Below are 26,237 nucleotides of genomic sequence, written 5' to 3'. Positions count from 1 at the left end.
TTATAATCAGCTGCCACCCCTCCTGGTGGTTTTGTTTCGTGGTTTTTGTGATGAAGGCTGTATGTCTTCCTCAGTAATCGCTGTTTGACCTCTGCTTTTGGGCAGGTGCAGTGGAGGTTTGGCTCTCCCTCAGGTCAGCTTGTCCCACTCAAAACCCCCCGTCTGGTCCTGGCTGGTTTCTGGAGGCACAGGTTTCTGGTTTTTTTGGGTTTGTACCATAGCTAGGTCTTGCTTTTATGGGGTTTTGCAATATATGTTATCTTAAAGCTTTTTCCTGGGAAATAAGTTCCTATATGGTTTGTTACATACCATTTCTGCCATGTGTTCAATTTCCCCTCTACCTGCTTAAGTATATCATAGACTTCTAAGGTTCTGAATTTTCAAAACCATTTATGTTCCCCATCTCACTAGATCACCCTGGGAGCCTCTAGACCACACTGGGAGCAGGTTTGGGCGCATCAACCCTTACTGGTTTATACTGGGAGCTGCTGCCACAGGCCTCAGGGGCTCAGGAGTGGCTCCCAGTGCTTACTGGCTTATACTGGTGCCCTCCCACTATAAACCTGGGAGCCCTTAGACTACACTGAGGATGGGTTTGGGTGCATGAGGCCTTACTGGTTTATACTGGGAGCTGCTGGCACAGGCCTCAGAAGCTCAGGGGTGGCTCCCAGTGCTTACTGGTTTATACTGGTGCCCTCTCAGTCTATGCCTAGGAACACCAGTGGGTGCTGGCGGGCAGGCAGGACCCTGAGGCCAAGCTATCCTTTGCTGGGGCACTGCTGAGCTGTGACTTCTCCAACTTCTCAGCCTGGCACCACTGCCTGCAGCTGCCAGGGACTCCAGAAAGGGCGAGGCTGGGGCACTGCCCCACAAAAGGTTGAAGAAATGCAAGCAATTCCCCAGTAAAATTCCCACAATTTCACAGGATCCCCAAAATTTTCCAGCCCATCCCTCGCCTAAAGTGGGAAGTGATACGTTCTGTTGAGTTGAATGAGTAGAACTGGTGTCTCTAAATCCCCTTTGACTTTAATGGGTACACCTGAACTCTGGTACACTTGAGTATTCAGATATTGGGGTGTCCCTCACTGCTCCCTAGAGATTTTAGGGTGCCCCCTTTGCCCCCTCCCAGAGCTAGAGCTGGTGCAGAACACTGTCTTCACCAACCCCACGGACCAAGGCACCTGGGTGTACCTGGACTGCATCCTCTCCTGAGGTAACTCAGGGCTCCCTCCCACCCTTGAGGCCCTCACCTGGAGTTTTGGGGTACCCCCTGAATGTTGGGGTGCCCCCCAACAGCCCCTCGGCTGCCAAGGGTCATCTGTGTCCACATTGACTGGGAGGACAGTGGCCCATCAAGGTGAGTCAGGACACTTGGGTGCCCCAAAATAACCTGGAGAGCCCCCAAAATTATCTGGGTACACCTATGTACTCCCCCAAATCATTTGCAACTCCCCAAAAATCACCTGGGTATCCCCAAAAATCATCTTAGTGCACTTCAGTACCCCTGAAAATCACCTGGATTACCCTAATAATCACCTGGATACACCTGGGTACCCCTTGAACACCTAGATCACCCAAAACCCCTGAGGGCACCCAAAACTGGTGTCCCAAAAATCTTCATTTCTTTGACTGGGTGGACCTGGTGTCCCTGAATCCCTATCGACATTAAAGGGTACATGTTGAGTCCTGTTTATACCCATTTATCTCTCTAAATCCCTCCCAGTGGTCCCACTTATGCCCCAGTGCTCCCAGTAACCCCAGTGTCCCCCCTCAGCCCTTCCCAGTGCTCCCAGTTGAACCAACCACTAACCCTTCCCAATCAAGCCCTATTAATGGGTAGACCTGGTATCCCTCAATCCCCTTTGACTTCAATGGGTAGACCCAATGTCTGAAAATTTTTAGTGCCAAAAATCCCAACTTTGGGCTTGGAATTCCCAGATTTGGGGCTGAAAACAAAGATTTTGGGCTTAAGTGGAGGCACAGCTCCAGCACAGGCTAAAGGTGTGGGATCAAGAATTTGTGATTAGCTCTCAGGAATTTTGGCAGGACTTCCAGAGTGTCAGCACCATGATCCTGAAATGGAAATCCCGGAATTCAGCCCAATATTTTCCCCAGATTTCCCCAATTTTCCCCATTTTAGCACCACATTTCTGCAAAATCCCCATTGACTTTAATGGGCAGACCTGGTTTCCCTAAATCCCTATCGATTTCAAAAGGTAGACGTGATGTTCCTAAATCCCCTTTGATTTTTTAAAATAGGTAGACTTGCTATTCCTACATTGCCATTGATTTCAAAGGGTAGACCTGATGTCCATAAGATCTCTATTGGGAGATTGATATTACAAGAGATGGAACAACTGAGAGACATTGTCAAAGATGGTTTATGGCTTTATTTCATCAGTCTCATAGAAGGGTGAGACATTAAAGGTGTTACATCCACTGCCATAATATCAGAAGCTTCCTCATTTTTAGTTACAAATGCCTTATGTTAGTCTTTTAGCCAATCAAAAATTTCTATGAACTTTGCTGGTGTCTTTTTACACCAATCATTAATTGCTTTGCTTCCCATGGCTTTGGTGCAATGCATCATATTTCAGTATATCTTATAACACTGCAGAAACCTAGATTGATACATCTTAACATCTAATGATAACAAGTTATTTTTACTGAACTTTAAAATCTTTTAGTATATTACTTAACATACTGCTTTGCTTACATAATCCATATTTCTGTTTTCTTGAAACATATTTTTACTTAAACTACAAACTTATATTCTTGTTTTGTGTCTGTTTCACTTTAATGCTCTAATTCTCTAAGCCTTCTCCAAGGTCTTTGGTCAAACCCTGTACCCATCTCTATCTCTGAGCCTGTATGCCCAAGGCCCTGAGAGCTCTCCGTGCCTGCATTTCCCACACTGCAGTATCCCAATGGACCCTTGGTTCCATGGGGACTCACAGTGGCAGAAGGGTCTCCTTGGTTGCACAAGGTCCTGCAGAACCCCTTGATTCAACGAGGCCTCAAAGTGTCATAATGGCCTCCAGGATTCCATGAGGCCCCACAGTGTCACAATGCACCTTTGTTTCCATGGGGTCCAGCACTGTTCCATGAATCCTTAGTTCCATGGGGCCCTGTAGTGTCATAATGGCTTCCTTGGTTCCATGTTGCCACACATTGTGACAATTGCCCCTTGGCCTGCCAGGACTCCATAGTGTCACAATCGTCTCCTTGGTTCTGCAGTGTCAGAATGCCCCCTCGGTCCCTTGGAGCTCACAGGGTCACTCTTGTGCCCTTGTTTCCATGAGGCCCTGCAGTGCCACAATGGTCCTTTGGTTCCACGAGGCCTCAAAGTGTCCTCATGGCCTCCTTGGTTCCATGAGGCCTAGTTGTGTAACAATGATCTCCTTGGTTCCACAGTGTCAGAATGGCCCCTTTGTCCCATGGAGCCCCACGCTGTCACTGTGGTCCCCTTGATTCCATGAGGCCCTGCCGTGCTGCAATGGCCCCAATGGCTACAATGGTCTCCAGTGAGACTCTCTACAACCACCTGAACAGAGGCTGTAGTCAGGTGGGGGTCGGTCTCTTCTCCCAGGCAGCACCTGACAGAATGAGAGGACACAGTCTGCAGATGAGCCAGGGGTAGTATAGGTTTGACATCAGGAAAAAATTCTTCACTGAAAGAGTGATTGGGCACTGGAATCTTCTTCCCAGGGAGGTGGTGGAGTCACCGCCCCTGGAGGCATTTAAAAAAAGACTGGACATGGCACTCAGAGCCATAGTTTAGTTGATGAAGTGATATTAGGTGATAGGGTGGACTTCATGATCTCAAAGGTCTTTTCCAACCTCATTACCTCTGTGATTCTGTTTCATAATTGTCTCCATTGTTCCATGAGGCCCTGCAGTGTCACAATAGACCCTTGTTTCCATGAGGTTCCTCAGTGTCACAATGGTCTCCTTGGATCTGCAGTGTTCCAATGGCCCCTTGGTCACAATGAACTTCTGGTTCCATGAGCTTTCATACTCTCAGCAGCAGTTCTGCAGTGTCACCATGGGCCCTTTGTTCCACGAGGTTCTGTGCTATAACATGGTCACCTTGGTTCTGTGAGGCCCTGCAGTGTCACAATGCACCCATGGTTGCAGGAGGTTCCACAGTGCACCTTCAGGTTCCACAGTGTCACAGCTGACTCCTTGGTTCTGTGAGGACCCTCTGTCACCAAATCTCCAAAATATCAGAATAAGACTCCTTAACACTAATTTCCTGTTCAAGAGGACATCCTTTTTGTCAGGCTTCAGGTCCAATGTGGGATAACTCCTAAACTTATGTGGATACGTGATTCTACAAGTGTGTTGCTTATATTTAGTCACTACATGCGTATTGCAAGTTACCATTTCTATAAAACCCACCCCAAGTTACCAGGTTGTGTCCTTGTTTTTTTCTGTCACTGCACCCTTGAGCCAGATGTGTTTCTCTACTCTTCTGACAGTCTCTGCTGGGTAAGCAGCTCCTGCATGCCATGTTTCTCTTCTGAAAGTTCACAGGCACAGTAAAAATTGAATGAACCCTTTTGGAATCGAGCCCAAGGCTCTGTGTTGGCAGGCAGAGGCAGGCAGGAGGCAGAGCTGTCAGCAAAGGAAGGGGCCAGCGAGGTGGGGCAGCCGGGGGATGACGACAGCCTGCAGGGACAGAGGCGCAGGGCATGGACACCATAGGACAGCCTGGGCTGCAGAGGCCACAGGGATGGGCAGCAGCTGAAAGGCCCTGACACAGCCAACTCCTGCAGCACTTGGGCCATGCAGGCTGGCCCTGGGCCTGAGGCCAGCAGGGGACAAGTGAGCCTTGCTGTGCTGGGGCCTCATTGCCTCCTTGTCCCTGCTCAGCAGCCTGGCAGGGGCTGCCCCATGGTGCTGCCCTTGGCATTGCACATGGCCAGAGCCCAGTGGCCCGGGAAGAGCCCTGAGCAATGAGGGAGGGACAGGATCTGCCTTGCCAGGGGCTGGGGCTCAGCCCTTGGCCCTTTGCATTCCTGAAACACATCCAGGTGTGCTCAGCATCACAGACACCTTTCCCTTGTTTGTCCCCACCTGTCATCACTGCCACCAGTGTTCTGCTCTCACTGGAACCTGGGGACACTTTCTGAGTCATATCCCTCAGTGGGAACCATTAAAGTTAAAGAAACTTTGGAGCTTGAACATGACTTTGAGTTCTTGAGAAATTTTCCTTCAGCTTTCTCTCAGGAACTGATGTCCAGGGACTCAGAACTGTTGGAAAATCCCAGCTCTACTGAAATGGGGTAATTAAGATGGGTTTTAAAAATATTTTATTCCATTATTAGACTCCTTGAAAGGTACAACCTAAGAGATGTAAAACTCCATGCCATTCTATCCAAAGCCAAGTTATTTCCTGGTTTCAATATTTTATAAATGTTTTTCAGCCTATTAGCTTTTGCCACACAATGGTGCTAATAATTCTAACAACAATCACCTTGTATTTTACTCCACATAGTCTTGCCAAAATGCATCTTTCACAGTTCTAATTCTCAAAAATATCTGATATTTTAGCAAGGCCATTGTTTGAAACTTGTTTCTAGTTCAGTCTCTCTCTCAGCAATGTCTTCTCTATTCCAGGGCCATTCTAAGTCAGCACACCTTATCTCAGAGTTTGCATCCAGATGTACAAGAGTGTGTGAGCTTTCAGTCAGGCTTTGAGAATCCTTTACAAATCCATTTCTCACAAATATCAATCACAGAATGCTGCGATCACTTCTACTCTAAAGACAACAGTAATAACATACACCCTTGAAAATGGGAATGGATATTTCTAAGAAGGTCTTTGTCATATTTCTCCATAACTGGAGTTGAAAAACTTCCAAATGAATCGCACCAGACCAGAAGGAAATCGAGGCAGAACCGTTGTTTTCTAGGAAACCTCTGAAGAATTTGGACAGAATCGAACTCCAAAGTGTCTGATACTGCTCACGGGTCTCACTGAGGGACACGACTGAGAAAGTGTCCCCAGGTTCCAGTGAGAGCAGGAAATTGGAGGCAGAGATGACAGGTGGTGTGGGAAATGCAGGCACAGAGAGCTCTCAGGGCCTTGTGCAAACAGTCTCAGAGATTGCGATGGAAACAAGGTTTGACCTAAGACCTTGGAGAAGGCTTGGGGAATCAGAACATTAAAAGGAAAATTGATATAAAACAAGAATATAAGTTTTTGTTTTAGAAGAAATCTCTTTTAAGCAAACAGAAATATGCATTATGTAAGCAAAGCAGTATGTTAAGTAAGATAGTAAAAGATTGTTAAGCTAAGCAATAAAACCTGTTATAAAGTTGATTAGAAGTTTAAGGTTTATCAGTGTAGGTTTGTGAAGTGTTATAGGATTGGTTTAAAAATGATGCATTGTGGCAAAGCCATGAGAAGGAAAGCAATTAATGATCGGTGTAAAAGGATGCTGGCAAACTTCACAGAAGTATTTGATTGGCTAAAAAACGAACATAAAGCATTGTAACTAAGAATGAGGCAGCTTCTGATATTATGGTGTTGGATGTAACACCTTTAATGTCTCACCCTTCTATGAGACTGACACCATGAGACCATAAACCATCTTTTACAACATCTCTCAGTTGCCCCATCTCTTGTAATATCAATCTCCCAATGCACTTTTTTTTGACATCAGACATGACTAATGAAATCAATAGGGACTTATGGACACCAGGTGTATCCCATTAAAGTCAATAGGGATTTAGGGACACCTGGTTTATCTATTAATGTCAGTGGAGATTTTTCTGAAATTTGATCCTTAAATGGGGAAATTTGGGTAAATTTTGGGAAAATCTTAGGCTGAATTCTGGGAATTTCCACTCCAGGATCGCAGTGCCAATGCTCTGGATGTCCTGGATGATTTCCTGGAGGCCAATCCCAAATCCCTGATCGCACACCTGCTGTCCATGCTAGAGCTGTGCCTCCAGGTAAGCCCAAAAATTTCCATTTTCAGCTGAAATCTGAGAATTTTGAGCCCTAAATTTGTGGGTTTAGCACCAAAAATACTGGGATATCAGCTCTGCCCACTGAAGTCAAAGGGGATTGAAGGACACCAGGTCTACCCTTGTGAAGTCAATAGGGATTTAGGGACAGCAGGTCTACCCATTGATAGGACTTGACTGGGAAGAGTTACTGTTTAAACTGGGAGCACTGGGAAGGGCTAACGGGAGACACTGGGGTGACTGGGAGCACTGAAGCAAAAGTGGGACCACTGGGAGGGATTTGTAGAGATAAATGGAGATAAACAGGACTCCAGGTCTAACCCACTGAAATCAATAGGAATTTGGGGACAACAGATTTATCCTTTAAAAGCAATGAGGTTTAGAGGCATCAGGTCTACCCAATCAAAGCAATGAGGATGTTTGAGACACTAGTTTTGGGGGGCCCAGGGGTTTTTGGTGATCCAGGTGTGCAACGGGTACCCAGGTATATCCAGGCGATTGTTGAGGGGGATCCAGGTGATTTTGGGCAGTATCCAGGTGTACCCAGATAATTTTCAGGTATATCCAGGTTAATTTTGGGGCACCCTAGTGCCCTGACTCACCCTGACAGGCCAGGAGAAGATGATGGCCACTGTCCTCCCAGTCGATGTGGACACAGGTGACCCTTGGCAGCTGTGGGGCTGTCGGGGGACACCCCAACATTCAGGGGGTGACCCCAAAACTCCAGGTGAGGACATCAGGGGTGGGAGGGAGCCCTGAGTTACCTCAGGAGAGGATGCAGTGCAGATACAGCCAGGTGCTTTGATGCATGGGGTTGGTGAAGATGGTATTCTGCAGCAGCTCCAGCTCTGTGTGGGCAAAGGAAGCACTCCAAAATCTCAGGGGGGCAGTGGGGAAAACCCCAATATCTCAGTGAGGACACCCAGGTATACAGGAATTCCGGTCTACCCATTAAAGTCAAAGGGGATTTAGGAACACCAGTTCTACCCATTCAACCCAACAGAACCCACCAGCTCCCACTTTAGGTGAGGGAGGACCTGGAAAATTTTGGGGATCCCGCAAAATTGGGGGGAGATTTTTTGGGGAATCCCTCACCTTCCTTCAGCCTTCCAGGAGGCAGTGCCCTTGCCATAGTTCCTGGTGGGCATCAGCAGCCCCAGGCAGTGTTGCCAGGCTGAGAAGTTGGAGAAGCTGCAGCTCAGCAAGGCCCTGGTGAAGGCCAGCTTTGCCTTGAGGTCCTACCCGGCCACAAATGCCTACCAGTGTTCCCAGGTGTGGACTGGGAAGGCACCAGTATAAACCAGTAAGCACTGTGAGCTACCCCCGAGCTCCTGAGGCCTGTGGCATCAGATCCCAGTATAAACCAGTAAGGTCTCATGCGCCCAAACCCATTCCCAGGGTAGTCTAGGGATTCCTAGTGGGGTCCTGGGGCTCCAAGGTTTATACTGGGATGGCACCAGTACAAACCAGTAAGCACTGGGAGTCACCCCTGAGGCCCTGAGCCCTTGGTGACAGCTCCCAGTAGAAACCAGTAAGGCCAGCACAACCTGAAGTCACTCCCAGTAGGTCCCAAGCCCCATCTCAGTATAAATCATTAAGGCCAGCATCCCCAGAATTTGCTCCCAGTGGAGTGCCAAGCATCCCCAAGCTCCCTCCCAGTATAACCCAGTACACCCCAGTTCAACCCAGTTAAACCCAGAATATCACAGTATAACCCAATATAAACCACTACAATCCAGTGACTTCCAGCACCCCATCCTAATATAAACCAGTATAACCCAGTATAATTCACAATCGCCACCAGGTCCTCCCAGTCAGCAGGAAGCACTCAGACACCCCTGCTCCCTTTCCCAGTATAACCCAGTACAAACCAGTAACACCACAGCACCCCATCCCAATACAAACAATTATAACCCAGTACAACCAGTACACCCAGTGTTAGGTCCTCCTGGACACTCACACACTCACTCCCAGTATAACCCAGCACTGCCCAGTAACCCCAGCCCCATCCCAGCACCCCCTGGACCCCATCCCAGCACAAACCAGTACAAACCACTCACAGTTGCAGGGGTCAGCCACCAGGAGGTGCTCTCACAGGGCCAGGTCCTCCCGGCCAGCAGGGGGCGCTGCAGTGTCCATTGTGACCCGACAGAACCAAGGAAACCCCTGTGACACTGCGGGGCCCCACGGAACCAAGAGTCCATTGTGAGACACCTGGGCCACGTGGAGCCAAGGAACCATTGTGACACTGGGGAAACTCATGGGACCAAGGGGCCACTGTGACATTGTGGGGCCTCATGGAACCTGTGAGCCATTGTGACACTGCACGGCCTTGTGGAACCAAGGAGACCACGGTGACACTGTGGGGCCACCTGGAACCAAGAGTCCATTGTGACACTCTGGAACTACAGAGACCATTGTTGAGAGTATGGAACCTCGAGGAGCCAAAAGTCCATTGTGATAGAACATAGTCTCATGGAACCAAAAAGAGCATTGTGACACTGTGGGGCCCCATGGACCCAAATCTCCATTGTGACAGTGCAGAACCAAGGGGCCTTTGTGACACTGCAAGGCCTCAGGGAACCAAGGAGTCCAAAGGACTCAAACATGTCTTGCAGGGTTCTGCCTTGGGGAAGGGGAAGCTGTTTGGTGGCACCTTGGCTTTAGCACACACTAATAGAAGGTGTCTGTTTTCAATGGGGACATTAAGGAGTTGTAGATTGCTTCAAAACAGAAAAAAAAAAAGGTGGGGAACACTCCTTTTGGCCTGTGTGCAGCCAGTTCTCCAAGTAAAGCAGGTCCCAGGTGAGTGAGGACAGACAGGATGGAGTTGGGGAATGTGCAGCAAGGTTGTCCACACTGAGTCAAACCTCAAGGCACAGCTTCTGTGAGCAGGCCAGACCTGAGGAGAGACCCTGCATCAATATCAATCACAGAATGCTGGAATCACCTCTGCTCTAAAGAGAATAACAATGAAATACACTCTTCAAAATAGGAATGTGTATTTCTTAGAATCACTTGGAAATATTTCTCCATAACTGGATTTGAAAATCTTCCTAATGAATGGCACCAGACGAGAGGGAAATCAAGGCAGAGCCATGGTTTGTCAGGACTTGTTTGATCCCAGTGAGCCCCGTGGTGCATTTGGTGCTGAGCCCTTGAACTTCAGGGCCTGAGAGGAGATTGCCCAAACCTTTCCAGGAGTCCAAGGAAGAAGAAAAACTCAAAGTGTCTCAAATCATTAATGGGTCTCACTGAGGTCCATCCCCAACACAGGCTCCTCATGGACTGCTTGGAGGAAAGAACTGGATGCCAGGATTGCCCAAAACCCTCTCAGAGAGTCAGAGAGGAAAGGAAAATCCAAACTACCTTTAAAACGTTGAGTATCTCAATGCATTAATGAGACCCACTGAGTGTCAATATAAAGCTCTCAAGGGACTAATTAAAGTAGATAATTGGGGCCATGATTGCATAAACTACTAGAAGAGTTGGTGTCAAAAGGGAACCTCCAAGTACCTTAAAAAACTGAAGTACCTTGAAGCATTAATTAGCCCCGATGAGTGTTGTTACTGACAGAGCCTCTCAAGGGACTAATTAAAGAAAATAATTGGAGGCCATGATTGCACAAAGCTCTCAGAAACTCCAAGGCAACAGCAAAACCCAAAGTCCTCTGAAAAACCTGCAGTTCCTGGGAGCATGAAGGAGCCCCCCAGGGCCATTCCTGACCAAGGCTCCCCAGGGACTCATCCCAGCAGATCCCTGAGGCCACTGGGATGTGGGGGGATGCTGAGGGCAGGACAAGGGGTGACAGTGGCCAGCCTTGCTGGGGCTGTGCCAGGAGGCCCCAGTGGCTCAGGACAAGGTGTCTCCTCAGAGCCCTTGGTGGCACAGACCCTGCTGTGCCCCAGGGCACCAGGACTTGGCTTCTCTTTGTCCCCACTTGTCATCTCTGCCTTCAATTTCCTGCTCTAACTGGAACCGGGGGACACTTTCTCAGTCGTGTCCCTCAGTGGGACCCATTAAAACTTTAGTAAACTTTGGAGTTTGATTGTGACTTGGAGTTCTCGAGTGTTTTCTTCAGCTCCCTCTCAGGGACTGATGCTCAGAGACTCACCCCCAGTCCCTGAGAGGGTCATTAAAGTCCTTGTGCTGTGTCTCTTCTACTGAGCTGGGTTGGGCTCCCTGCAGAGAATGCGATGCTGGTAACCAAGAAGAGCTTCAAAAACACATTTCTCTTCATGAGCAGCTCTTCTCCCAGCACAGCAGGGCTGGGGCACTGCCTGCATCCACCCCGGGCACAGCACAGAGGCACAGAGAGCTTCAATCAGTCCGGGCTGGGAAGATGCTCAGAAGTGACTGGGGCAGAATCACTCCCAGCCCTTGACACAGGAAGCCTCTGGCTGCAGGACAATGCAGCTGCAGCTCCTGCAGTGATCTCCTAAAGCTGCAACATCCCAATGCCTGCAGACTGTGTGAGTACATTCTCTGATGATCTCTTGTATAGAGCAGCCAGGGGTGCCCAGGGCTGTGGTGCAGAGCAGGGTCCTGCAGCCCAGGGTGCTGTGCTGGGGCAGGGACTCTGCTGCCTGCCAGGGACAGCTCTCAGCCAGCCCTGGGAGCTGCTCCCAGCACTGGGGGATAAGGTCTGCGTGGAAGGAGACAGCTGGTGAGGCTTGGAAGTGTTCTCATTGTGTGGTGAGGATGCTGCATTGTTCAGGACTGCTGCTCCCAGCATAACAGTTAACTCCAGAATATTTCTAGGTAGATTACACAGGGAGCACAGAGAGGCAGGGGCTGCATAAAAAGGAAAATCATGATTTTATAATCTACTGCTCTGCGTCACGTAGGTGTGGAAATTGCATATAGATATTAATCTCTCAGTTAAGATTGGGAAAAATATTTTTTTTAATCTCAGATCTTAATAAAGCAGGCAGTGAAAGAAATCAGCACAGGGTTCCTCACAGGCAGCATCAGTGTCATTTTTCCAGCCTCCTCAGGCTTGCTCTGACATTGCCATCAGAGCCTGCAGAAGCAGAGCTGACCCTGGGCAGTGCCCTGTGCTGGGAGGGGTCTGCAGGGCAGAGCTGAGCCCCCAGGGCTGGGCTGGGCTCTGGCAGCACTGGCAGGGCCCAGCCCTGGGCACAGGGAAGCAGCTGCTGGCAGGGACAGCTCCAGGCAGGAGAGCCCTGGGCACGCAGTGGGGGAAAAGTGCCACCAAGCTGGGCTGGGATATTTCAAGTCCTCTCCAAACTGAACTATTCCATGATTATTTATTTTACAGATTCCCATGCCAAGACACAGCAAATGTCCAACAGCAGCTCCATCAGCCACTTCCTCCTGCTGCCATTGGCAGACACGTGGCAGCTGCAGCTCCTGCACTTCTGCCTCTTCCTGGCCATCTCCCTGGCTGCCCTCCTGGCCAACGGCCTCATCATCAGCACCGTAGTCTGCGGCCACCACCTGCACACCCCCATGTTCTTCTTCCTGCTCAACCTGGCCCTCACTGACATGGGCTCCATCTGCACCACTGTCCCCAAAGCCATGCACAATTCCCTCTGGAACACCAGCAACATCTCCCATGCTGGATGTGCTGCTCAGCTCTTTTTCTTTGTGTACTTCATGTCAGCAGAGTATTTCCTCCTGACCATCATGTGCTACGACCGCTACGTGTCCATCTGCAAACCCCTGCACTACGGGACCCTCCTGGGCAGCAGAGCTTGTGCCCACATGGCAGCAGCTGCCTGGGCCAGTGGCTTTCTCAATGCTCTCATGCACACGGCCAATACATTTTCCCTGCCCCTGTGCCATGGCAATGCCCTGGGGGGATTCTTCTGTGAAATCCCACACATCCTCAAGCTCTCCTGCTCCAAATCCTATCTCAGGGAAATTGGGATCATTGCTGTTAGTGTCTGTTTAGCTTTTGGCTGTTTTGTGTTCATTGTTTTCTCCTATGTGCAGATCTTCAGGGCTGTGCTGAGGATCCCCTCTGAGCAGGGACGGCACAAAGCCTTTTCCACCTGCCTCCCTCACCTGGCCGTGGTGTCTCTGTTTCTCTGCACTGCCTCATTTGCCAACCTGAAGCCTCCCTCCATCTCCTCCCCGTCCCTGGATCGGGTGGTGTCAGTTCTGTACTCGGTGGTGCCTCCAACCCTGAATCCCCTCATCTACAGCCTGAGGAACCAGGAGCTCAAGGCTGCAGTGTGGAGACTGATGACTGGAAGATTTCAGAAACGTTAAATTACAGGCAAATTTCTTGAAATCTCTTGTAATAAATATAATTTTTGATTGTTCTTTTTGGTTTGGTTGTGGCTTATTCTTTTTTTCTCTGTTTTTTAATATTGTCCACAGCGATGTGCTGTTGTCCAAATGTGCTATATCTCATTTTGGTTCTCTCCACCTCTGCTGTGGTCCTAGACTGTTTTAATGGGGATTTGTGTTCTCGGGGTCTTTAATGAACAAAAGATCTCTCAGCAAACTTTTCATTGGAGATGACCCTTTTCTTTTTCCCCTTCTCTGGAGCTGCATCTACAATGTCAGTGTGCAGAGCTGGTGGCAGGCCAGTGCTGGCACAGCAGCTCTGCTCCTGAAGGTCACACCATTCCTGATCCAGGCCACAAACCATTGGCCTTCTTGGCCACCTGGGCACACTGCTGGCTCATGTCCAGCCTGCTGTCCATTAGTGTCCCCAGGTCCCTTTCTGCCTGGCTGCTGTCCAGTCACTCTGTCCCCAGCCTCTAACACTGCAGGGGTTGTTGTGGCCAAAGTGCAGGACACAGCACTTGGTCTTTATAAACCTCACCTTCTTGGATTTGGGCCCTGGACCCAGCCTGTCCAGTCCCTCTGCTGAGCCCTCCTACCCTCCAGCACATCCACACTCACACCCAGCTTGGTGCCATCTGCACATTTGCTGATGCTGCACTCAATGCCCTCATCCAGATCGTCAATGCAGATTTTGAAATCCACGCTGGCTGCCTCTGATCCCTCAGCCATCCTGTAGGTGCCCTGTGATGGCACTCAAGGTGATCTGTTCCATCACCTCACCAGGCACCCAGGTCAGGCTGACAGGCCTGCACTTCCCCACATCCTCCTTCCAGCCCTTCTTGGGCATGGGCTCACACTGGCACCTCCAGTCCTCTGGCACCTCCCTGCTGAGCCAGCACTGATGAGAAATGATGGAGAGCAGCTTGGGGAGCTCATCCAGCAGCTCCCTCATCCCCCTAGGATGGATCCCATCTGGTCCCAGAGACACCTGTGAGCATCTGAGTGGCTCAGCAGGTCCCCAGCTGCTTCCTCCTGGATTACAGGGGTCTGTTCTGCTCCCTGTCCCCATCTCCCAGCTCAGGAGAACACTTGTCCTGAGGACAACTTGTCCTATTGTTTAAAACTGAGGCAATGAATGGGTTAAGTGTCTCAGCCTTTTCCTCATCTTTGTAACCATATCCCCCCTAATAAACAATAGAGGTTCTCCTTTTCCCTTCTTTTGCCATTAATGTATTTCTAAAATCATTTTTGTTATCCTTCACAGAAGCAGCCAGGTTAAGTCCTAATTGAGCTTTCTCTAGTTTTCTTTCTGCATGACTTAGCGACATCCTGAAATACTTCTTGAGTTGCCTGTCCCCCTCTGTCCAAAGGTGATTCACCTGCTTTAAACCCTGAGTTCCTGAAAAAGCACCATGCCCTACTAGGCCAGTCATTTTCCTTTCTATCTGACTTTTTGGCACAGAGGGACAGACAGCTCCTACAAGACTTCTTTCTTGAATTTTCTCCATCTTTCCCGGGAAACCTTGCTTTTTAAAGGCTGTTTCCCTTAAAAAAAATCAGTAACTGATTTGGTACTCTCCAAAACTTCATCCTGAATAGGCCAAATTCTATTCTCTCAAAGTCCAATGTAGAAGTTTTGTAGATGCCCCTCCTTCTTCCAGAGAATATTTAAAATCTCCATAATTTCATGGTCACTGTAGCCCAAACAGCCTCTCAACAACACATCTCCCACCAGCCCTTCTCTCTTTGTGAACACCAGGAGACAGAACTTTCCTGTGGATTGGGAAGAGAAGGAAACCTCCCCAAAGTGCAGCCTGGAAGGTTCAGCCTGGAGGTGAGGAACCAGAAAAGTCCCTCCCAGGGCAGAATGTTGGTGCCCGAGGTGTCCCAGCGTGAGGCTGGGCCAGGCCATGGCTCTGTGTGCCAGGAGCCGGCAGCGCTGGGTGCAGGGAGCCCAGGGAGGGCACAGCAATGCTGGGCTGAGAAATGCTGGGGGGGACAGCGAGATGGGCGTGTGCAGCTGGCCAGGGCACAGGAGCAGCACGCACAGGGGGCACAGCCTGCAGGAGAGATGGCCAAGGGCTGGGCAGGGCTGGCAGGGCCAGAGGCACCCAGGCCTTTGTGCCCTGGGCTCGGGCAGGGCCTCTGCAGCCCCACAGAAGGAACTTTCCTGGCAGGGGCTGCACTTTGCTTCTGCCTCGGCCCTCCCTCAGGAGGCTGGCAGGGCTTGCAGCTTGATGACATTTGTCCTTGCTGCCCCTGCCATCCCACTGCCCCAGCAACAGCCCCGAGCCACCCGTGAGGGACAGGGCCCTGCTGGGCCAGGCCTGGGCTCAGGCCTTGGCCTTTCTGCTTCCTCCAGCCAGCCCAGGCCTTGCTCAGCATTGCAGTTCCCTGCTCACAGCCTCGGGCTCCTGCAATCCTGCCCTCAAGGATCTGCTCTCACCAGTCCCTGGGGAGCCTTTGGCACTCCCTGCCCTCAGTGGGGCCAGTGATGCTCCAAGGGACTTGGAGTTTTGCTTCTGCCTCCTTGAGCAGCTTCTTCAACCTTCTCTCAGTGCCTGGGGGTCCTGGACTCAGCCCCAATCCATTGTGGGGATCATAAAAATACACAAAGTCCTCAGGAGCTCTTTGTCTTCTTCCAGTTGTCTTCAAGTTATCAGGGGTTGTGGAGCTGCTTGGAGTCAATTTGGAGTTTTGTTAAGGTGGAAGGATTTCAAAGTGCACCTTGTTACTTTTTTTTCTTTAATAAAGTGAGTATTTTTTTAATTTTTAATTTCAGAAAAGAGAGGATAGAAACATTCCCCAGGTGATGTTGATGCTGGATGTTTCCTTAAGAGGTCTGGGCACAGGGAAGAATGAGTCCCTTTTTGGCTGACCCTGTTTGGACAACCTGCTCCTCATCCCCAGCCTCACCATGTCTGACATTGCCCAGCTGGGACTGACATCCCTGTGCCCTGCAGCAGAACCTTGTCCCCTGAGCTCTGCAGCTGGCTGTCCCAGCCCATTGCACCATGTCCCACCTGCTCTCCTCAGGGCTCTGCCTGCACACAGGCCCAGGAGAAATTTTCCTGTTTGTGAGGAAAGAATGGAAAAGCCTGAGCAGGTTTCCTCAACAACAAACCCCACTGAGGAACCACATGCTCAGTCCAGGCTGTCTGGAATGATGTCACCTTCCTACGAGGGACAGTGTGACCAGCAATGATCCCTGTAAGCAGAATTCTGAGTCTTTCAGCTGAATTCTCTGTCCCTGTCCTTTCCCTGGGTCTTTGGTGTAGATGGAAGCTGCTGGTGCCATTCTCACCTTCAGTCTCACTTTTGAATGCAGACAGATGTTCCCAGGTGTGTTAAGCAGGATTTGCTCAATATTTATACAAAACCTTTGTGTTCTGTTGGAGGAAAGGGGCCATTTTGACACTGAGGGGGTGACATGGAAGCAAGGCGTCAGTTGTAACACTGGGGTCCCATGGAACCAGGGGCCATTTTTGTTCTGCAGAGCCAACACAGCTGCTGGACCTTTCCTGATTTCAGGAATCAGGACTTGACACCAAAATTGTAGAGAGTGTTTCATTGCCAGCTGGGACACCTGGGGGGATATTTCCTCCAAACCACGTGTACCTGGTCAAGACAGGTTCCAGGTATAAATACACATTGATCCCACAAGCCCACACCTCCCTGCCCACCCATCTCCACCTTCTCTCCCTTTGTATTATAATTAGCTGCCACCCCTCTGGGTGGTTGTGTTTGGTGGTTTTTGGGATGAAGGCCGGATGTCTTCCTCAGTAATCGCTGTTTGACCTCTGCTTTTGGGCAGGTGCAGTGGAGGTTTGGCTCTCCCTCAGGTCAGCTTGTCCCACTCAAAACCACCTGTCTGGTCCTGGCGGGATTCTGGAGCCACAGGTTTCTGCTTTGTTGGGTTTGTACAATATCCAGGTCTTGTTTTGCTGAGTTTTTGCAATATATGTTATCTTAAAGCTTTTTCCTGGCAAATAATTTTTATATGATTTGTTACATACCGTTTCTGCCATGTGTTCAATTTCTCCTCTACCTGCTTAAACACATCATAGACTTCTAAGGTGCTGAATTTTCAAAACCATTTATGTTCCCCATCTCACTAGATCGCACTGGGAGCCTCTAGACCACACTGGGAGCAGGTTTGGGTGCATCAACCCTTACTGGTTTATACTGGGAGCTGCTGCTACAGGTCTCCGGGGCTCAGGAGTGGCTCCCAGTGCTTAGTGGTTTCTACTGGTGCCCTCTCAGTCTGTGCCTAGGAACACCAGTGGGTGCTGGCGGGCAGGCAGGACCCTGAGGCCAAGCTATCCTTTGCTGGGGCACTGCTGAGCTGTGACTTCTCCAACTTCTCAGCCTGGCACCACTGCCTGCAGCTGCCAGGGACTCCAGAACGGGCGAGGCTGGGGCACTGCCCCACGAAAGGCTCTAGGAATGTGAGCAATTCCCCAGAAAAATTCCAACAATTTCACAGGATCCCCAAAATTTTCCAGCCCCTCCCTCACCTAAAGTGGGAGGTGATGTGTCCTGTTGAGTTGAATGAGTAGAACTGGTGTCTCTAAATCCCCTTTGACTTTAATGGGTACACCTGAACTCTAGTACACTTGAGTATTCAGATATTGGGGTGTTCCCTACTGCCCCCTACAGATTTTGGGGTGCCCCCTTTGCCCCCTCCCAGAGCTAGAGCTGGTGCAGAACACTGTCTTCAGCAACTCCACGGATCAAAGCACCTGGGTGTACCTGCACTGCATCCTCTCCTGAGGTAACTCAGGGCTCCCTCCCACCCTTGAGGCCCTCACCTGGAGTTTTGGGGTACTCCCTGAATGTTGGGGTGCCCCCCAACAGCCCCTCGGTTGCCAAGACTCATCTGTGTCCACATCGACTGGGAGTACGGTGGCCATCATCTTCTCCTGGCCCATCCAGGTGTGTCGGGACACTTGGGTGCCCCAAAATAACCTGGAGATCCCCCAGAATTATCTGTGTACACCTGTGTACTCCCCCAAATCACCTGGATCTCCCCAAAAATCAATTTGGTACACCTGGGTATCCCAAAAAATCACCTCAGTGGACTTGAGTACTCCTGAAAATGAGCTGGATTGCCCCAAAAATCACCTGGATACACCTGGGTATCCCTTGAACACCTAAATCATCCAAAACCCCTAAGGACTCCTAAAACTGGTGTCCCAAAAATCTTCATTGCATTGACTGGGTGGACCTGGTGTCCCTGAATCCCCATTGACTTCAATGGGTAAACCCAATGTCTGAAAATTTTTGCTACCCAAAATCCCAACTTTGGACTCGGAATTCCAGATTTGGGGCTGAAAACAAAGATTTGGGCTTAAGTGGAGGCACAGCTCCAGAACAGGCTGAAGGTGTGGGATCAAGAATTTGTGATTAGCTCCCAGGAATTACGCCAGGACTTCCAGAGTGTCAGCACCATGATCCTGAAATTGGAAGTTCCCGGAATTCAGCCCAGTATTTCCCCCAAATTTCCCCATTTTAGCACCAAATTTCTGCAAAATCCCCATTGACTTTAATGCCTTAACCTGGTTTCCCTAAATCCCTATTGATTTCAAAAGGTAGACCTGATGTTCCTAAATCCCCTTTGATTTTTTAAAATAAGTCGACTTGCTATTCCTACATTGCCATTGATTTCAAAGGGTAGACCTGATGTCCATAAGATCTCTATTGGGAGATGAATATTACAAGAGATGGAACAACTGAGAGACATTGTCAAAGATGGTTTATTGCTTTATTTCATCAGTCTCATAGAAGGGTGAGACATTAAAGGTGTTACATCCACTGCCATAATATCAGAAGCTTTCTCATTGTTAGTTACAAATGCCTTATATTAGTTTTTTAGCCAATCAAAACTTCTATGAACTTTGCTGGTGTCTTTTTACACCAATCATTAATTGCTTTTCTTCCCATGGCTTTGGTGCAATTCATCATTTTTCAGTATATCATATAACACTGCACAAACCTACATTGATAAATCTTAACATCTAATTAACTTTACAATAAGTCATTTTTGCTAAACTTCAAAATCTTTTACTATCTTACTTAACATAGTGCTTTGCTTACATAATCCATATTTCTGTTTTCTTGAAACATATTTCTACTTAAACTACAAACTTATATTCTTGTTTTTTGTCTGTTTCACTTTTATGCTCTAATTCTCTAAGCCTTCTCCAAGGTCTCAGGTCAAACCCTGTACCCATCTCTATCTCTGAGCCTGTATGCCCAAGGCCCTGAGAGCTCTCCATGCCTGAATTTCCCACACTGCAGTATCCCAATGGACCCTTGGTTCCATGGGGACTCACAGTGGCAGAAGGGTCTCCTTGGTTCCACAAGCTCCTGCAGAGCCCCTTGATTCAAGAAGTCCTCAAAGTGTCATCATGGCCTCCAGGATTCCATGAAGCCCCACAGTGTCACAATGGACCTTTGGTTCCATGGGGTCCAGCACTGTTCCATGAATCCTCAGTTCCATGGGGCCCTGTAGTGTCACAATGGACTCCTTGGTTCAATGGTGCCACACATTGTGACAATTGCCCCTTGGCCTGCCAGGACTCCATAGTGTCACAACGATTCCTTGCTTCAGTGAGGTCTTGTAGTGTCACAATGGACTCCATGATTCCATGAGGCCCTGCAGTGTCACAATGGCCCCTTGGTTCCATGGAGCCCCACAGTGTCACAATGGCCCCTTGATTTCATAAGGCCCTGAAATGCCACAATGGCCCTTTTATTTCACAAAACCTCAAATTGTAAAAATGACCTCCATGGTTTCATGAGGCCCTGCTCTGTCACAAAGGACTCTCAGCTCCATGATGCCCCATAGTGTCACAATGGTCTCCTTGGTTCTGCAGTGTCTGAATGCCCCCTTGATCCCTTGAATCTCACAGTGTCACTCTTTTGCCCTTGGTTCCATGAGGCCCTGTAGTGTAACAATGATCTCCTTGGTTCTACAGTGTCAGAATGGCCCCTTTGTCCCATGGAGCCCCACGCTGTCACTGTGGTCCCCTTGATTCCATGAGGCCCTGCCGTGCTGCAATGGCCCCAATGGCTACAATGGTCTCCAGTGAGACTCTCTACAACCACCTGAAGAGAGGCTGTAGTCAGCTGGGGGTTGGTCACTTCTCCCAGGCGACACCTGACAGAATGAGAGGGCACAGTCTGAAGATGAGCCAGGGGTAGTATAGGTTTGACATCAGGAAAAAATTCTTCACTGAGAGAATGATTGGGCACTGGAATCTACTGCACAGTGAAGTAGTGGAGTCACCATCCCTGGTGGCATTAAACAAAGACTGGACGTGGCATTCAGAGTCATGGTTTAGTTGATGAGGTGAAGTTAAGTGATAGGTTGGACTTCATGATCTTTTCCAACCTCATTACCTCTGTGATTCTGTTTTATAATAGTCTCCATTGTTCCATGAGGCCCTGCAATGTCACAATGGACCTTTGGTCCAATGAGGCCCCACAGTGTAACAATGGACCCTTGGTTCCATGAGATTTCTCAGTGTCACAATGGTCTCCTTGGATCTGCAGTGTCCCAATGGCCCCTTGGTCACAATGAACTTCTGGTTCCATGAGCTTTCATACTCTCAGCAACAGTTCTGCAGTGTCACCATGGACCCTTTGTTCCACGAGGTTCTGTGCTATAACATGGTCACCTTGGTTCTGTGAGGCCCTGCAGTGTCACAATGCACCCATGGTTGCAGGAGGTTCCACAGTGCACCTTCAGGTTCCATAGTGTCACAGCTGACTCCTTGGTTCTGTGAGGACCCTCTGTCACCAAATCTCCAAAATATCAGAATAAGACTCCTTAACACTGATTTCGTGTTAAAGAAGACATCCTTTATTTCAGGCTTCAGGTCCAATGTGGGATAACTCCTAAACTTATGTGGACACGTGATTCTACAAGTGTGTTGCTTATATTTAGTCACTACACGTGTATTTCAATTTACCATAACTATAAAACCCACCCCAAGTTCCTGAATCAGTCTTTGTTTTTTCTGTCACTGCACCTTTGAGACAGATGTGTTTCTCTTCTCTTCTGACAGTATCTGCTGGGAAAGCAGCTCCTGCATGCCATGTTTCTCTGCTCAAAGTTCACAGGCACAGTAAAAATTGAACGAACCCTTTTGGTGTCAGGCCCAATGCTTTGTGTGTCCAGGCAGAGGCAGGCAGGAGGCAGAGCTGTCAGCAAAGGAAGGGGCCAGCGAGGTGGGGCAGCCGGGGGATGACGACAGCCTGCAGGGACAGAGGCGCAGAGCATGGACACCGTAGGACAGCCTGGGCTGCAGAGGCCACAGGGATGGGCAGCAGCTGAAAGGCCCTGACACAGCCAACTCCTGCAGCACTTGGGCCATGCAGGCTGGCCCTGGGCCTGAGGCCAGCAGGGGACAAGTGAGCCTTGCTGTGCTGGGGCCTCATTGCCTCCTTGTCCCTGCTCAGCAGCCTGGCAGGGGCCGCCCCATGGTGCTGCCCTTGGCATTGCACATGGCCAGAGCCCAGTGGCCCGGGAAGAGCCCTGAGCAATGAGGGAGGGACAGGATCTGCCTTGGCAGGGGCTGGGCTCAGCCCTTGGCCCTTTGCATTCCTGAAACACATCCAGGTTTGCTCAGCATCAGAGACACCTTTCCCTTGTTTGTCCCCACCTGTCATCAGTGCCACCAGTGTTCTCGCTTTACTGGAACCTCGGGACACTTTCTGAGTCATATCCCTCAGTGGGCACCATTAAAACTTCAAGAAATTTTGGAGTTTCAATTTAATTTTGTTTTCTTGAGAAGTTTTCCTTCAGCTCCCTCTCAGGGACTGATGTCCAGGAACTCAGAATTGTTCAAAAACCCCAGCTCTACAGAGACGGGGCAACTAAGAGAGGTTTTAAAAAGACTTTATTCCATTATCAGACTCCTTGAAAGGTGAAACATAAGAGATGGAAAACTTAATGCCATTCTCTCAAAAGCCAAGTTATTTCCTTCTTACAATATTTTATAAATGGTTTTCAGCCTATTAGCTTTTGCTACACAATCATGCTTATACTTCTAACAACAATCACCTTGTATTTTCCTCCACGTAGTCTTGCCACAATGCATCTTTCACAGTTCTAATTCTCAAAAATATCTGATCTTTTTGCAAGGCTATTGTTTGAAACTTCTTTCTAGTTCAGTCTCTCTCTCAGCAATTCCAGGGCCATTCTGAGTCAGCACACCTTATCTCAGAGTTTGCATCCAGATGTACAAGACTGTGTGAGCTTTCAGTCAGGCTTTGAGAATCCTTTACAAATCCATTTCTCACAAATATCAATCACAGAATGCTGAAATCACCTCTGCTCTAAAGACAACAGTAATAAAATACACCCTTGAAAATTGGAATGGATATTTCTAAGAAGCTCTTTGTCATATTTCTCCATAACTGGAGTTGAAAAACTTCTGAATGAATGGCACCAGACCAGAGGGAAATCAAGGCAGAACCGTTGTTTTCTAGGAAACCTCTGAAGAATTTGGACAGAATCAAACTCCAAAGTTTCTGATGCTGTTCATGGATCTCACTGAGGGCCACGACCGAGAAAGTGTCCCCAGGTTCCAGTGTGAGCAGGAAATTGGAGGCAGAGATGACAGGTGGTGTGGGAAATGCAGGCACAGAGAGCTCTCAGGGCCTTGTGCATACAGGCTCAGAGATTGAGATGGATCCATCGTTTGACCTGAGACCTTGTAGAAATCTTGGACAATCCGAGCATTAAAAGTAAAATAGATATAAAACAAGAATGTAAGTTTGTACTTGAAGTAGAAATATGTTTTAAGCAAACAGAAATATGTATTATATAAGAAAAGTAGTATAAGTTACATAGCAAAAATTTTAAAGTTTAGCAGTAGAACCTGTTATATAATTAACTACAATTTTAAGATGCATCAATGTAAGTTTGTGAAGTGTTTTATGATTGGTTGTAAAAATGACACATTCCTGCAAAGCCATGAGAAGGAAAGCAATTAATGATTGGTGTAAAAGGATGCTGGCAAACTTCACAGAAGTATTTGATTGGCTAAAAAACGAACATCAAGCATTGTAACTAAGAATGAGGAGGCTTCTGATAGTTTGGTGTTGGATGTAACACCTTTAATGTCTCACCCTTCTATGAGACTGACACCATGAGGCCATAAACCATCTTTTACAACGTCTCTCAGTTGCCTCATCTCTTGTAATATCAATCTCCCAATGCACATTTTTTTGACATCAGACATGACTAATGAAATCAATAGGGACTTATGGACACCACGTCTATCCCATTAAAGTCAATACGGTTTTCGGGTCACCTGGTCTATCCATTAAAATCAATGGGGTTTTGTGGAAATTTGGCCCGAAAATAAAGAAATTTGATAAAATTTGGAGGAAATCTTGGGCTGAATTCTGGGAATTTCCACTCCAGGACTACAGTGCCAATGTTCTGGATGTTCTGGATGAATTCCTGGAGGCCAATCCCAAATCCCTGATCCTTCACCTGCTGTCTATGCTGGAGCTGTGCCTCCAGGTAAGCCCAAAAATGTCGATTTTCATCCCAAAATCTGGGAATTCCAAGCTGAAAATTGGGATTTTTGGTGCCAAAAATTTTGGGACATCAGCTCTGCCCACTGAAGTCAAAGGGGATTGAAGGACACCAGATCTAACCCTGTGAAGTCAATAGGGATTTAGGGACACCAGGTCTACTCATTGATAGGGCTTGATTGGGAAGAGTTACTGTTTAAACTGGGAGCACTGGGAAGGGCTAAGGAGGGACACTGGGGTGACTGGGAGCACTGAAGCAAAAGTGGGACCACTGGGAGGGATTTGTAGAGATAAATGGAGATGAACAGGACTCCAGGTCTAACCCATTGAAATGAATGAGAATTTAGGGACAGTGGGTCTAGCCTTTAAAGGCAATGCAGTTTAGGGGAGCCAGGTCTACCCAGTCAAAGCAATGAGGATGTTTGAGACACTCGTTTTGTGGGGCCCCAGGGGTTTTTGGTGATCCAGGTGTGTAAGGGGTACTCAGGTGTATCCAGGTGATTTTTGGGGGTACCCAGGTGATTTTTGGAGATAGCCAGGTGTACTCAGGTGATTGCTGGGGGGAATCCAGTTGATTTTGGGCAGTTTCCAGGTGTACTCAGATAATTTTTGGGGGATATCCAGGTTATTTTTGGGAGCCCAAGTTCCCTCCCTCACCCTGACAGGCCAGGAGAAGATGGTGGCCACAGTCCTCCTGGTCCACATGGACACAGATGGCCTTTGACAGCTGTGGGGTTGTCACAGGGGACTCCAACATTCGGGGGGTACCCCAAAATTCCAGGTGAGGACATCAAGGGTGGGAGGGAGCCCTGAGTTACCTCGGGAGAGGATGCAGGACAGGTACAGCCAGGTGCTTTGTTGCATGGGGTTGGTGAAGATGGTATTCTGCAGCAGCTCCAGCTCTGGGGTGGGCAAAGGGGGCACCTCAAAATCTCTAAGGGGACGCTGGGGGAAATCCCAATATCTCGACGGGGGCACCCAGGTATCCAGGAGTTGAGGTCTACCCCTTAAAGTGAATGGGGATTTAGGAACACCAGATCTACCCATTCAATGCAACAGAACCAACCAGTTCCCACTTTAGGTGAGGGAGGGTCTGGAAAATTTTGGGAATCTCGCAAAATTGGGGGAGTTTTTTAAGGAAATCCCTCACCTTCCCTCAGCCTTCCAGGGGGCAGTGGCCTTGCCGTAGTTCCTGGTGGACATCAGCAGCCACAGGCAGTGTTGCCAGGCTGAGAAGTTGGAGAAGCTGTGGCTCAGCAAGGCCCTGGTGAAGGCCAGCTCGGCCTTGAGGTCCTGCCCGGCCACAAGTGCCTACCAGTGTTCCCAGCTGTGGACTGGAAAGGCACCAGTATAAACCATTAAGCACTTTGAGCCACTCCCAAGCTCCTGAGGCCTGTGGCAGCAGCTCCCAGTATAAACCAGTATGGCCTCATGCACCCAAACCCATTCCCAGTGTGGTCCTGGGGCTCCCAGGTTTATACTGGGATGGCACCAGTATAAACCAGTAAGCACTGCGAGCAACGCCTGAGCCCCTTGAGCCCATGGCGGCAGCACCCAGTAGTAGCCAGTAAGGCCAGCACAACCTGAAGTCACTCCCAGTAGGTCCCAGGCCCCATCCCAGTATAAATCAGTAAGGCCAGCATCCCCAGAAGTTGCTCCCAGTGGAGTGCCAAGCATGCCTAAGCCCCCTCCCAGTATAACCCAGTAAACCCCAGAAAACCCCAGTTTAACCCAGTAAAATCCAGAATATCTCCATATAACACAATATAAACCACTACAATCCCGTCACTCCCAGGACCACATCCCAGTATAACCCAGTGACCCCCAGCACCCCATCCCAATATAAACCAGTATAAACCAGTATAACTCGAAGTTGGCCAATAGGTCCTCCAAGCTAGCAGGGGGCATTCACACACCCCTGTTCTCTTTCCCAGTATAACCCAGTACAAACCAGTAACACCCTCAGCACCTCATCCCAGTACAAAGCAGTATAACCCAGTACAACCAGTACACACAGTGCTAGATCCTCCCAGACACTCACACACTCTCTCCCAGTATAACCCAGTACAATCCAGTAACCCCAGCCCCATCCCAGTACGCCCTGGAACCTATCCCAGCACAAACCAGTACAAACCAGTACAAGCCACTCACAGTTCAGGGGTCGGCCACCAGGAGGTGCTCGCACAGTGCCAGGTCCTCCCTGGCCAGCAGGGGGCGCTGCAGCGTTGCCCAGCACCCAGCCCTGGTGGTGCCACACCCCGTAGGATTTGGGGTTCACCCCCAGACACTGGCCCATAAACGATAGCTTCGATGGCACCCTGAAATCTGTATAAACCAGTATAGACCAGTATGGACCAGTATGGGACAGTATGGGACAGTATAAGTGGTAAAAACCAGTATAAAAAAGTAATGCAAAAGTCTAATGCAAACTGCTAGTAACTAGT

The 26,237-nt window shown here is 49.0% G+C and overlaps 1 protein-coding gene across 1 annotated transcript; it reads left to right on the top strand.

The window, feature by feature from the left end:
* The first annotated feature begins 12,597 nt into the window (after positions 1-12,597).
* LOC148218827 (olfactory receptor 14J1-like) lies at positions 12,598-13,216 on the top strand. The gene has a single exon (XM_088157782.1). It carries the CDS (start codon positions 12,598-12,600, stop codon positions 13,213-13,215), a length of 618 nt encoding a protein of 205 aa, XP_088013908.1. The 3' UTR covers position 13,216.
* Positions 13,217-26,237: the final 13,021 nt, after the last annotated feature.

Source organism: Sturnus vulgaris, unplaced genomic scaffold, assembly GCF_052056855.1.
Source record: "Sturnus vulgaris isolate bStuVul1 unplaced genomic scaffold, bStuVul1.hap1 Scaffold_157, whole genome shotgun sequence".
Taxonomy (NCBI): domain Eukaryota; kingdom Metazoa; phylum Chordata; class Aves; order Passeriformes; family Sturnidae; genus Sturnus; species Sturnus vulgaris.
Note: the sequence above shows the minus strand (reverse complement) of the source record. Positions and strands in the feature narration are given on the sequence as shown.